We start from the raw sequence: 13,810 nt of genomic DNA on the forward strand, positions 1-13,810 counted from the left end.
GTGGTGGTTGGGGGAAGGCAATCCAGGGATCAAGTAAGCACCAAGAAGTAGGAAGAAACACAGAAAAAACGAATGAGCATGGACACACCAGAGTGTTGAAGATGTTTGGGGAAAAAAAAAAATAAAACAGAAGAAGACAGACTGATCCAGGTGCTGCGGGGAAGTAAAAAACCAACTAGGATGGAGAACAGAGAATGACCTTTCAGCAAGGAAGTTCCTTGCTGGTTCCACTGTACTAGGAATCTCCCCAGGGGAGGAATGGTTGCCTCTCCTTTTAACTGGAAGCTCCCTGAGCGGGTGATTGTATTGTTGTAGCCACGCGTTCCGGGAAACAAACCACTCAGAAGGACAATGCAGATAGTGGAGTGCAGTTTATTACACCTGCGGGCCCAAGGCAGAGTCTCCTCTTAGCCAAGGACCCCGACCGTTTTTTCTGAAAACCTTATATACCCTAAGTGTACTTGCTCAAATCCACCTCCCCAAATTACTTGAAACTAGTCTGGACAAGGTAAAACAGAGATACGATCAAAGTTAGCCCATGATTCATATGTCACAAAACTAGATAAACAGTGGACATTTATCAGTAGGACTGTGGTCATATCCCGATAAACTTACGGAATTTACGACTTTGTTCTGTTATAGAGATAATTAGCATATTCTTTTAGGCAACGGAGAGTCCAAGTACAAGTTCTCAGGCTCTTTTATCCGGGGGTCTGGCTTTCTATTGGTATGCCATTTCTATAGACGCCGGGCACAAAGTTCAGAGTCCACTGGGAGGGTGACCATGTGTGTAGCCTAATGTTTGCAGCCTGGCCTCAGATAGAGTCCAGCTCTGTCTGTTTCCTCCTTCAATGTTTTCCACATTTGCACAAAATACTTAAAAGTGTGGAACCAAATTACGGGAGGTAGAGAATTACCCCCTTCCTTTGCATATGTTCTCCCACAGTTTGGGCTCTGCATGAAAGAGACGCTCAAATCATTACTGGTGAACTGGCTGTGACCTTTCGGGAAGCATTTTCCAGTCCCTCCACTCCTTCCCTGAACCTCTGAGAACGGACTTTGGTGCCCTCGTCCTTCTAGTATCAGTTAACTGCCTCATAAAAACCCTTAATTAGTCCAAGGTTCAGGAATACTTACCCCATTTTTTAAGCAGTGTATATTCATTTACTACATCCACTCATTCGCAAGAGGCAGTGAGGTAGCATTGCCCATCTGTTTCCCTCTTTATAATATTTCCTACCTTCTAATTTTGACTCTTTTCTACTATTGTTTTTTTCTCTCTCCTTTTCCTCTCTCTCTGATTCTCTAATTAATAGACTCTGACCTCCATCGCCTCTGTTACCTTCCCTTTTCCTAGAACCAGTGCCCACAGGTGACTTCTAGACTTCCTACAGACTTGAAGAAGCCTTTGGCACCATCATGGCCCATCAACAGTTTACCAGTAAGCTTCAAGAGGAAGTGATTTGCCCCATATGCATCGATATTCTGCAGCACCCTGCTACCATCGACTGTGGGCACAACTTCTGCCTCAGTTGCATCACTAAGAGCGGAGAAGCAGCAGGCAGCGTTCTTAAATGTCCCCTCTGCAACAAAATTGTGAGGAGGGACACAATCACGCCCAACTGGCTCTTGGTAAATCTGGTGGAGAAAATCCAAGCTATGGATCTCTCGGAGATGCAGCCAGAAACGGAAGAGCTGAGATGTCTAAGGCATGGAGAGAAATGTCTTTACTTCTGTGAGGTTGATGGCAAGTTCCTCTGTATGGCGTGTCGTGAATCCAAGGACCACAAAACCCACAACGCAACTCTGATAGAAGAAGCTGCCCAGAGTTATCAGGTAGGCACTTGAGGGTCCCTTCCCTGTTCCCCCATCAGATCAAGAGTTCAGTGAGGACGGAAACTGTCATTTCCTCCCTCTGGATTTGTACCCATGGCCCCCATCTTTGCACCTGAGTAGAAAATTTGCAGTCAGGCCCAGTAGGTTCAAAAGTCTAAGACTGGAGAACTGATGCTTGTTGCAACCAAGGTATAATGGAGAATGGAAAGAACACGGAATTTTGAGTCGGAGGTGTAGATTCACATTCAGACTCCTGAACTTTCTATGGATCCTTCAAGGAGTCACTCTACCTCTCTGAGCTCCAGGTGCCTCCTCTTTAAATGGGGCAAACAAACTGTACTTCTTAAGAGTCGTAGGTATGACAAATGAGAGGTTTGTGGAAGTCCTTTGATAACCCCAAAGCACATCCAAATATTAGTCATAATTTATTAGTTATAATTTATTACCACATTCCTTTCTTGTAGGTCACTTAGGTTCCAGAGTTCTTCCTCCCCCGTCACACCCCAGCCCCCAGCTTGAACAGGAAAGGGGCATCTGTTAATAACGACACAAGGACTCGCCCTCCATCCCAAGAGATAAGGAGGGCATCATGAGGCCAGGAGGACTCCAGGCACAACTTGCCAAGACAACTCTCTCCCCACAGGGGCAGATCCAATCACAAATCGAGGTCTTGCAGCAAAAGGAGAGGGAGATAATTCGGACGATGGAACAAGGTGAACACTGGATCAAAGTTTCCAAGGTAAGAAAAACTCAGGTGTGGGTCTCTCTGTCTATGAGCTTGAAAGCAGAAACGGTATCTCTGCAAAACTCCTAGAATTCCTTGTTACACCGACCACTCAAAAAGACCTCACTGGCAAAGGAACAGATACAGAATGGGATGGAGTGTAGGCGGGACAGAAAGGATTGTGGCATCAGGGATAAGGGTGTGCTCCAGCCTTCTCCTCCTCTACAGCACTTGGTCTGCCAGTGCTAGCGTCTTCCACGTCCAGCCTCGTGTTGTTGGAGTAGGTTGGCCACTTTGGTCTCCTCCACCTGGGGACAGGTAGTGTAAGGAAAACTGGTGCTGGTCTTAGAATCGGAAATACCAGTTTTAAGACCCATCTCTGCCCCTCACAGTCCCTTACTTACCTAGAAACTGACTTCTCAAGTTAGAAAATGAAGACACTATGAACCCACTCAAATATCTGTACCTGTTTTGTGTGTGGGTATGTGTACAAAGGAAAAAAAATCTATGTGAAAACAAATTATAAACTGAAAAGCCTTCTGGAAATATGAATACTTAATACTTAGGTATTAAGTATTAGCTACCTGCCCTTGAAGGCAAAAAATATAAATAACCTAATATGAAAACAAGGCACATAGTAAGGGCTTTCAAAAACTTGTTCTCCCATTTCCTTTCCTCCATGTCTGCCACTGCATGTTGCTCAGAATAAACTTAATAAAATGATAACATTGAATAAAATGGGATAGAAGGAACTTTGAGGCCATCCTCTCATCTTCTGAATGTCCACTTTCTTGCCCCCAGGACCAGGTAGAATTAGAGAAGCAGATGGTCATCACAGCCTTCAGACAGCTGCATAAGGTGCTAAAGGAGGAGAAGAGCTTCCTCTTGTCCCGGATCAACTGGCTGAGTCAGGAGATCTCCAAAGGGGAAAAGTTATATGTCATTTCCACCAAGTCACAGCTACACTACCTTAGAAAGCTGAAGGATTCCCTGAAGTCCACGCAGTGTTTGCCGCCAGGCCAGCTGCTCCAGGTGAGTGTCCCTTGGGGACCAAGTTGTAAAAACACAGCGACCCCTCCCCAGTTACAGATCAGAGCACCAACCACGTGGCAGGATAACAGAGTTGCCTCTGTCTTCCTTCCCCTAGCTCAGTGCTGTCCAATAGAAATACTGTGTGAGCCATAATTTACAAATATATTTCACACAATGTATATAATTTAGAAGTACAATGTGAGCTATATGTGTAATTTAGAATTATTTTGCAAGCCACAAATATGACTTAAACTTTTTTCTTGTAGCCACATTAAAAGGACAAAAAGACACAGGTAAAATTAAGTGAAATATGTTATTTTACTCAATATATCCAAAGTATTATAATTTAAATCATTAACCAATATTTTTAAAGTATTTAAAAAATGAGTCTTTAAAATCTGGTATATGTCTGGCAGATCTCAGTTCAGACATCATATTTTGAATGGTTGAATTAAATGTACTCTGACCAAATCAATATAGTTGTGGTCAATGGAAAAAGTATTTTACACTATTTCAGTTTCTTTTTTAAATTTAAATTTGGATTGGTGACTCTCATAAAATTTAAAAATGTGGTTCCTTGTCATACTAGCCATGTTTCAAAGTGTTCAACAGCCATGTGTGACAGGTGGCTGCCATACTGGACAGGGCGGGTCTAGGTGACGCACAGGATGAGCTGAGCTCCCTCCTGAATCCATCTCCCACTCCCACTAGTTCAGAAATCCATTTCTTTTCTTTTTTTTTAAGGAAGACCACACAAAGCCATTCCAGCCCTTTTCCTGTCTCTCTTCTCCCTACTCTGGTTTAGTCTCAGAAACAAAACTTATTTTCAAACAACTCAGTTAGTTCCTCTCAAGGTCTGACCATTTTCCTGCCTACTGGCATGTTGGACACTTCCTGGAGGAACCCTTTGTGGAGATGTTCATATAGGAAGAGAGATGTTCTCATTCCACCTGTTCTGCCCCATGCCCTGCATGGTTGATACTTCCTCCTTGGTGCCCATGAATCAGCCAAGTGCTAAGACTGTGCTGTTTCTCTTTCTCTTCTAGGACATCAAAATTGCCTTGTGCAGGTATGATTGGCCACCCCAAGTGCATTTTGCCCACTGATTCATTCATCTTACAATGATCAACATACATTCAAATACTCAACATTCTTCCCTCCCAAGTTCCTGTCTACTCTGTCTAACTGCAGTCAGGTACTTAGGCTGCGGCTTATGCTGAGTTGGTTACTGAAGAGAAGAGCTGTTTTCTTTATGTTCCTATTTCTTCATCACAGATTCTCCTATTTCCTTGTACTTCCTGCATGACCCCTTGCTCAACTAGGTGGCTCCTGGGTCCCCTACCCCATCTCTCTGCCCCCTTCCTCTCTGCTTCTTTCTGGCTTATTTCCCATCTGCATTTCCATATCACACTATGCTCCACCTCACCCTGGCCCCATATCTCTAGCCCTGGCCTCCTGACTCTCAGCTCACTATCCTCTGATTTCCTTCCCCACCCCCAAGGCTCCATCACCTCATCCCCACCTCTTTGTCACAGCTCTTCCTCCCCTGCACCCCATCCCTTGATCTCACCATCCAGTTCAGCCATATCTTCCTAGGAGTGAAGGATTTCACTTTTTCAACCCAACTCCTGTTTCAACGGAGCTGGAAAAAAAACTCAGTGACATCAAATCACGGCATGATTCCTTCACAGAGAGCCTGAAGAGATTCAAAGGTAAGGAAGAGGCTATCACCAACTAAGTTCACCTCCCTTTGGGGGATTCTTCCTCCATCACCCCGAGGAAATGGAACTGTAACTTATCTGTGTCAATAGTAATTATATAGGACATTTCCAATGCCGGGTTCTCTGCTGGGCACTTTCAGGCATCTGTATCTTTCTTTTCAGGCATTTCTTACACTCTGCCTTCATGTTTCACCTGTTTGCCTCCCTGACTCTTCTTGTGAAAGCTGCAAGAGGTTCCCATGCCTGGTACAGTGACTGGCAGGAAGGTGGTAGACCAGCTGTCTGGTGGGCCAGAACTGGAATTTAATCTATTTCTGACTACAGAATACAAGAAAATAGATTCAAAGTCAATGACATTTTAGGGAAATCCTTCTTGCAGCCTTGCAGGGAAACAGAAGTCAGACAGAAGTAGATGACTTGGGCTTTAGATATTTGGTCAGATATTTTTCAAAAACATGTCTGGGTTTACAACTAGGAAGACAGCTGGGTATTTGTAAGGATTCCCTTCACAGCAAAGGTTGTGCTTGTCTAAACCAGGAATAGAGAGAGCTGGATGGAGTTTTCTCCCAGGAAATATCACAAGAGTCTCCCACCCCAAGACCCCTCCCATATGCCTCTGGAAAAAGAGGACCAGGACAATGCCCCCAGGAATACCGCTCGTTCAGCTAAGAATCTCCACTCCCTAGACAAAGAGTTTTTGTTCTTAATTTTGTTGTTTTGAACTTTTCTTTTCCCTAGTAATTGCTTTGCTTTGTCCAGTTCTCCCATCCCACATGGTGTAATCTCATATAATCCAACAATTTCATAGTCATTTCAGGTTTTCATAGTCATTCCAGTTTGGTTCTGAAGTTCCCTGGTGGCCTAGTGGTTAGGATGCTGGCCTTTCATTGCCATGGCCTGGGTTCAATCTCACATAAAAGAACTACAATCCAAAAAATAAAATTAAATAGTTTGGCTTCAGTTTAGAATTTCAATAAAGGGGTTTATTATCTTTTCACTTTGGCACAGGCTGGGATTGGGCATGGAGAAGGGGGCTACAAATACACTCTCTACCTTTTGGCACAGATGAACGTGGTCTGCTGTATTTTCTCCCTGCTCCCCCCACCCCCACACACAGTTCCCTAACTCCCACCTGGCCCTCTTAGAGTCCACTGGATGGAGGGGGTGTTGGGGGCCTGTTTAGAACACTGGCCTAATCTCCATAGCTGCCTAGTCTGAGGATGGTTGCCTCTTGTTGAGGAATGACTGGGTCTGGGAAACCAGAGGTGGAGGGGGTTGGTGGCTGGAGCCTGAAGGCCCTGGAAGCATAGCACTCCTGGCCAGTGTTTGCTCTGGCTCCAGGTGTGCGGACCCCTCATAAGAGGGTCGCTGAGCATTCCCTATGGCTAGGCTGGTAGCCCTCAGAGGAGATCCCCTGTGTCTCCCTCCACCTATACCCAGGGCTGGCTCTCTCCTGTCCTGGAGCTACAGGGCACTAGAAGGGTGTGGAGGCCCAGAGGAAGCCCCTTATCTAGGGGTCCCACTCTATAGCTCTTCCCTTAGTCCAGCACCCTACAGCAAGTGCAGGCTGGACACAGGCCATTGTCCCTGAGTTATGGGCTCATTCTCCAACCACACAAAGTCTTTTGTCCTCTGCCCCTATTTCCATGAGGGTACACAGACGTTGACAGCCCTCCATGTCTGGGAGACGGGGGCACAGAACTCCCTCCTTGGGGAGAACTGGGACAGAAGGGCACCAGGTGCCTTGGTCTGGAGCTCCCTTGCCTTTCTTGTCTTGAGTCTTCTCTTATTGGGAGGAGAGGGATTGCCACCCAGGCTTTAAGTAGGTGGGACCATCCTTTACCACACCGTGCCTGAGTGGCTGGCACCACAGCAGACCTTCTTCTGAAGCCAAAGCGTGAGGCCAAACAGCACCTTTTGTCCCTCAGCCCTTTCTCCTCAGTTCTTCTCATGGAAGGGACTAGATCTGTGCTGCCCAATGTGTTAGCTACTAGCCACACATGCACTTGGGCATTTGAAATGTGGCTCGTCCAAAGTCAGGTGTGCTGCTAGTGAAGGAAACATATCAGATTTCACAAGACTTAGTGTGAAAATAGAATGTAAAATATAGTAATAACTTTTTATAGGTTGAAAGGCAATATTTGTTAAATAATGGTTTAAATAGAAAATATAATTAAAAATTAATTTTATCAGTTTCTTTTTACTTTACTTTTTGTAATGTGACTGCTAAGTAAGTAAGTAAATGTTAGTAGCTCAGTCGTGCCCGACTCTTTGGGACCCCATGGACTGCAGCCCACCAGGCTCCTGTGTCCATGAGATTTTCAAGGCAAGGATACTGGAGTGGGTTGCCATTTCCTTCTCCGGGGGATCTTCCCAACCCAGGGATTGAACCCTGGTCTCCTGTACTGCAGGCAGATTCTTTAGCGACTGAGCTACAAGGGAAGCCCTTCCCTTGTGACTACCAGAAAATTTAAGATGTTATTCGTGACTTGAGTGTATTTCTACTGGACAGTGCTGGGCTAGAGAGCCACTCCATGGTAACAGAAAGGGCATCTCTCAGAGTTTTACACCTTGGTCCACTAAGACTATGAGAGTCAAGTTCAAAGCATTTGAAATTTGATGCCCGCTGTGTGATAGTGGGTACCTCGTTCAAACTCTCTGAATTTACTCCATCTCATTTTGTTCTCTCTCCACAGACAATCTCCAGGCTGACAGCAAGAAAGATAAAAGCAAATTCCTCAAAGGCATGACTGAGGAACACCGAAAGAGCTGTAAGTGATGACTGCTCCTGCCATCTGGGGAAAGTAAAAAAAGCAAAGGGGAAGAATTCTGTCTCTGATTACACGGAGGCCAAATATAGGCGCATTCCCATTCCTTATCAAGAGAGAAGCACAGGCATATGGATATGTTTTATTATTTTAAACTCAGATAACTCACAAAACAGAGACTAATCCCAAAATTTAGAAATATTTAAAAAGTAACAGAAAATTCTGGGACTTCCCTGGTGGTCCAGTGGGTAAGACTCCATGCTTCTAATTCAGGAAGCATGGGTTTGATCCTTGGTTGGGGAACTAAGATCCCACATGCTGCACAGCATGACCGCTCCCAAAAAAAGTAACAGAAAGTTTCATATTTATTCCCCCATTCCTCAGAGTAAGGGAAGAAAAGATAAGACCAGGAGAAGACAAAAGCAGCTCAGTCTCTGTATTAGTAGCTGCCATCAGCCATAGGCTGGGTTTCTGGTTGTAAGTCAGATCATGACAGCCCAGGGGAGGAAGACCCCTGTAACTGCAGCCTATGCCCAAGCCATCAGAGATAGCCCTGCTATACTAGATGGTAACACTAGAAGTACCGTTTCTTCAAGAGCCACCATGTGCTAAGCAGTCCACTTCTAAAAGTTCAAAATCTCACTATCATCCTCCTAGATAGGTGTTATTGTTGGCAATTTACAATAAATCAGTCCCCTGCAACTTCAGAGAGGTGAAGTAAATTACCCAAGTCACGTGACTATTAAGTGGAAAAGACAGCATTAGAAAGCATTTTGCCAAAGACAGAAACTACACAATGCCTTCCAAAGCCAAGAGTAGAACTTAAAATTCTGTTCCACCAGTGTTTTTCCACCAGAGGAGCTATCGGTGTTTGCACATGGTTAAGTCTCCACTGTGCTCTCTGCCTTGTGGTCTGCTGAATCACATTCCAGGCCTCAGGGAACATTCTAGGCCAGTAGAGTACCCCCCTCCTTTGCAGGCATTGGGACAACCTGAAAGGCTTCTATACTTCCTCATGACCTGGGGGCAGTCCTTACTGAGAATCACCAATTCTTGTTCTTATAGATGGTGGCAAGCTGTTTGGTTTTTAGTTTGCAGCTTCCGGTTATCGAAACCAACACTGGTTTTCTCTCACCAATTCCTAGGGTACCTGTCAGAGAAAAATGATCCTAAGACAAACAAAACTTCAGAGCCTGAGTCGACCCCTCCAGGTAAGAGTCCTGCCCCTGAATGCTGGTGGCTTCTAATGGTGGAGTCAAGGAACCTCCAAGTCTACAGGGGGTCAAATGCTGTCCCCACCCAAGCACCTGGAGGGTATGCAATTAATGGTAAAGAATCCACCTGCAATGCGGGAGATCCGAGTTCTATCCCTGAGTTGAGAAGATCCCCTGAAGAAGGGAATGGCTGCCCACTGCAGTATTCTTGCATGGAGAATTCCATGGACAGAGGAGCCTGGCAGGCTACAGTCCATGGAGTTGCAAAGAGTCTGATACAACTGAGTGACTAACACACACACATGCAATTAAAAGGAAAATTTACAATTAGAGGGAAAAAATAACTAAAGTAAGCTTAACCAGTGAAGACAGCTTATAAGTAGAGGGGTTTTAATAAACTGTTCCTTTATCTATCATTCAGTAAGGCAAGCCCAAGAATTTCGGTTGATCCCCAGCTACTGGAACCATGTGGGCAGTTTCACTTTCCTGAGTCTACCCCTGATTCCTCCTGCTGTGTCTAGAGCTCAGTAGCACTTTCTGACATTGCTGCCTTGCCCCCACTGACCTCTCTCCTCTCCTCTCCTTCTCCCTCAAAGTTGACGGAAAAACTAAACCAGTGCTACCAAATTCCAAATTCTCAACTTCACTGACCCTACGCGTCCAGAGCGGAAACAGGGCCTCTTTTGTTTCTTATTCACCAAACCTGGACAGCTCTGAGAACGTGGGGAGCCCTGGAGCTACGAATATTGCAGAGCTCAAGACGGTGATAGGTGAGTGGCTGAGAACACGGAAAGGTCCCTGAGGGAATGGAGATGGGGATGGAGGTGAGGACTTGGAGAAGGGAGCTGGTGTTCTCAAACAGGAGGAGGACGAGGACCCAGCACTTGGCTTCTGTTTACTGCTTGGCTGTGGTGCCCCCTGGTGGATAAAGAAAGTCACTATAGTTGACTGCTCCGGTCCACTTTTTTTTTTTTTTTCCAACTACCAAGGCATCAGTTTAGCCAGGGTGGAATCTAGAGACCAGTAAGAACTACCTGGGCCCCAATGCACCTAACTCATCCTCATGATTCTGACCACTCTTTTTCCTCTTGCCCACATTCCCACATCCTCCATCTCTCCTAAACACCCCATCCAGTAAGGAAACATTGTCATATTAGAGTAAGAGGAGGACTTCCCTGTAGCTCAAACGGTAAAGAATCTGCCTGCAACGCAGGAGACCAGGGTTCGATCCCTGGGTCGGGAAGATCCTCTGGAGAAAGGAATAGCAAGCTACTCCAGTATTCTTGCCTGAAGAACCCCATGGACAGAGGAACCTGTCGGGCTACAGTCTGTAGGGCTGCAAAGAGTCGGACACGACTGAGCGACTAACACACACACAAGATTAAGATGAGGCCCCCATCCCTAAGTCTTTGGCAAGGACTGGAACCAAGCTTCTTAAGCCACTGTAGAGGGAGGATGGGGCCTTCTACCTTTGACAAACTATAACTTAATATCCAAATCCAATTAAAAGCGTATGCGGGGCAGACTTCCCCAGTGGTTAAGACTCCATGCTTCCACTTCAGGGGCGGTGGTTTCCAACCCTGGTGGGGGAACTAAGATACTGCATGCTGAGCGCCCACCGCCCCACCCCGCCTCAAAGTGTGCGTAAGTGGCGGTCCCTCCTTCTGCACTCCACCCCTCCACTGAACCCTGTTTTTGAGGGGCTGTACTTCAGAAAATTACTCGAGCTCAGACAAGTTGAACCTCGACATCTCTTGTACAAGCCTCAAATCTTGTTCTAGATATGAGGACCACAGGAAACGGGGAAGGAAGAGGAGATAGTCTCAGTTCTGAGTGTTGAAATGACACCTCCCCACCACTCTCTCTGAGGGAGACCACCCTCAGAGCTGCATATGGTGAAATTTAGGGATTAACGTCAAGGAGGGGTGGGGGGGGGGGCGGCTAGGACGTCAAGGAGAGGACGGGGGGCTAGGACATCTCTGGGGGCAAGGATGACCTTGACTTCTATAGAAGGCCATCCTAAAGGGGACCGGATGGCTTGACCTGGGGTTGCCCTTCTTTCTCCTTATCTTCCCGCAGACCCACTGACCCTGGATGCGGCTTCGGCTCACCCAGATCTCATCATTTCCCAGGATCTGAAGACAGTGACGCTGAATCCGGATCTTCAGAGAGTCCGCGCTGAAGACTCAAATAGTCTTGCGCACACCGACCCCGAGCGCTTCTATCCGTTCCGCTGTGTTCTGGGCTTGCCAGGCCTCAGCTCCGGCTGCCAGACCTGGGAGGCAGAGCTCCAAGGGCCCGGGGGCGGGGGCTGCGTGGTGGGCGTGGCCTGGGAGCTAGTACCCAGGAAGGGCATGCTGCCAATAGAGCCCTTGAGTGGCTTTTGGGCGCTGCGCATGGCGGGCTCCGAGTGCCAGGCGCTCGCCGCGGCAGGCACCCGCGAGGATCTCCCGGTCCGTCCCAGGAAAGTGGGCGTCCGCGTGAATCACGAGTGCGGCAAGGTCGTGTTCTACGACGCCACCACGAGCAACCACCTCTACACCTTCCACGCCTCGTTTCCAGGGCAGATCTTCCCCTTTTTCAGGCTCCTGTTTCCCGGGACCCAGATCACCCTGAGTCCCTAGAGTTGTTCCTTTGCTTTCCGCTGCGTCTCCTCCCCGTTACCCCCTCGCTTTGGGATGTGTGGGATGTGTGCGGTAGGGTTGAAGCCAGACTGCCAGGAGCCCTTTAGAAAGGTTACACTCTTTGGCTTCTTAATAAGATAAAGAAAATAAGCAATTATGTTAACATTACCAGGAACCAAGATTTTCCACCTGAAAGATTAGTTTTCTCTTATGATTATGACATAAAAGAGAAATAAAAACAGTGATCCCAAATTTGAATTGGAAAATCATAATGTGATAAACTCATGATGCGTTTTCCTTAAAAAAATAATAAAATGCATTCCTTAGCTTCCTTCACAAAGAAGCCCTATTATTAATAATAATAGCCTAACTGGATGCACTGAGCAAGCCCTGCTTACACCCAGATGAAAATCTTATTATTTCCCGCTCAAAAGAAAATGGCTCCTTGAAGAACTGGCTAATTCTAGGTCTGGGAGAAGAAATACACAAGATGACCCTGGAGCATTTTGTCACATCAGATTGTGAGAAAGCTACTGGGGCCATGTCTGGTTAAAGTTGGGACACTTTTAAGCATGAAGGAGGATAATATCTGCAATTAATTAATATATGTCAACTATGCAAAAAAAAAAAAGTTCCACCAGTTCATTATGACACTATAAACTCACTGGTCACTTTGGGAAGATGCTAGAAACTGAGCTGTGATGTCCGAGTGGTTAAGGCATTGGACTCAAAATCCAATGGGGTTTGCCCAGGGAGGTTCAAATCCTGCTCACAGCATTCTCCTTTGGGCTTCCCTTGTGGCTCAGCTGGTAAGGAATCCACCTGCAATGTGGGAGACCTGGGTTCAGTCCCTGGGCTGGGAAAATCCTCTGGATGAACGGAAAGGCTTACCCACTCTAGTAGTCTGGCCTGGGGTAACCAAGAGTCAGACACGACTGTGCAACTTTCACTTTTCTTTCAGAAACCTTTACTTCTTCCTGAACGCTGGTAAATAAAGACACAGTTTTTATGCCACCATTCTTGTACAAATATATCTAAGATCACCAATTGGTTGAGGGACAGTTTATTACATATTCCAGGTAATAAATGAAGACAAGGTGGAAGAATATCATTCTTTTTAATGCCTAATGAAATAAAGGACCGATGCAATAATCAACAGCTGCTAGAAACATATGTGAAAAGCTTATGGCAATCTTACAATGATGAATCATTCCGACAATACTTGAACCCACTGATCAACTCTAGCATCATAAAAACAAAGACAATCCAACATTATGTGCTCTCCAATGTAATACAATAGGAAGTAATGACTTGATGTATACTTGCCAAAAATAATGAACCTAAAACCCATCTATCAGAATCATTTTAACAATGCTAACAGAAATGCAGTGGGCAAATCCAAGCTTGGGAAAATTCACAGGACAGAGAATCAGTTATCTTCATCAGATAAATTTCCAGAAGAAAAGGGATTGGGGTGCAGGTGGGGGAGATAAGAAAAAGGAAACTTAAAGATTGAAAGAGATATCAAGCAAACGCTGTGGTGGACTTGTTTGCATCCTGGTTTGAACGAATTAATTGTAATCTAATTTTAAAACATGAGACAAAATTTAACAGACTGTACATTTATATTAAGGAATTGTGCACTTTTAAGGTGTGATAATTGTACTTTTTAAAGTGAGGTTTTGCACTCTCTGACATAAATCACAGCAGGATCTTCTATGATCCACCTCCCAGAATACTGGAAATAAAAGCAAAAATAAACAAATGGGATCTAATTAAAATTAAAAGCTTCTGCACAACAAAGGAAACTATAAGCAAGGTGAAAAGACAGCCTTCGGAATGGGAGAAAATAATAGCAAATGAAGCAACTGACAAACAACTAATCTCAAAA

The 13,810-nt window shown here is 45.6% G+C and overlaps 1 protein-coding gene and 1 non-coding gene across 3 annotated transcripts in view; both read left to right on the forward strand.

Moving 5' to 3' along the window:
• TRIM31 (tripartite motif containing 31) overlaps positions 1-12,933 on the forward strand; it is a 29,613-nt gene extending 16,680 nt beyond the window's left edge. Inside the window, exons 2-10 of one of the 2 annotated variants that reach the window (XM_069563638.1) lie at positions 1,317-1,836; positions 2,480-2,575; positions 3,362-3,592; positions 4,639-4,661; positions 5,189-5,304; positions 8,010-8,084; positions 9,227-9,292; positions 9,892-10,065; positions 11,375-12,933. In XM_069563638.1, the coding sequence (XP_069419739.1) occupies positions 1,420-1,836; positions 2,480-2,575; positions 3,362-3,592; positions 4,639-4,661; positions 5,189-5,304; positions 8,010-8,084; positions 9,227-9,292; positions 9,892-10,065; positions 11,375-11,919 (1,743 nt within the window). In that variant the 5' untranslated portion in view covers positions 1,317-1,419 and the 3' untranslated portion in view covers positions 11,920-12,933. The remainder of the gene's footprint in view (positions 1-1,316; positions 1,837-2,479; positions 2,576-3,361; positions 3,593-4,638; positions 4,662-5,188; positions 5,305-8,009; positions 8,085-9,226; positions 9,293-9,891; positions 10,066-11,374) is intronic. The other variant, XM_069563639.1, reaches the window with a different exon arrangement.
• TRNAL-CAA (transfer RNA leucine (anticodon CAA)) lies at positions 12,615-12,696 on the forward strand. The gene has a single exon. It is a non-coding gene; the product is annotated as a tRNA-Leu (tRNA).
• Positions 12,934-13,810: the final 877 nt, after the last annotated feature.

This window comes from Ovis canadensis, chromosome 20, assembly GCF_042477335.2.
Source record: "Ovis canadensis isolate MfBH-ARS-UI-01 breed Bighorn chromosome 20, ARS-UI_OviCan_v2, whole genome shotgun sequence".
In the NCBI taxonomy this organism is placed as follows: Eukaryota; Metazoa; Chordata; class Mammalia; order Artiodactyla; family Bovidae; genus Ovis; species Ovis canadensis.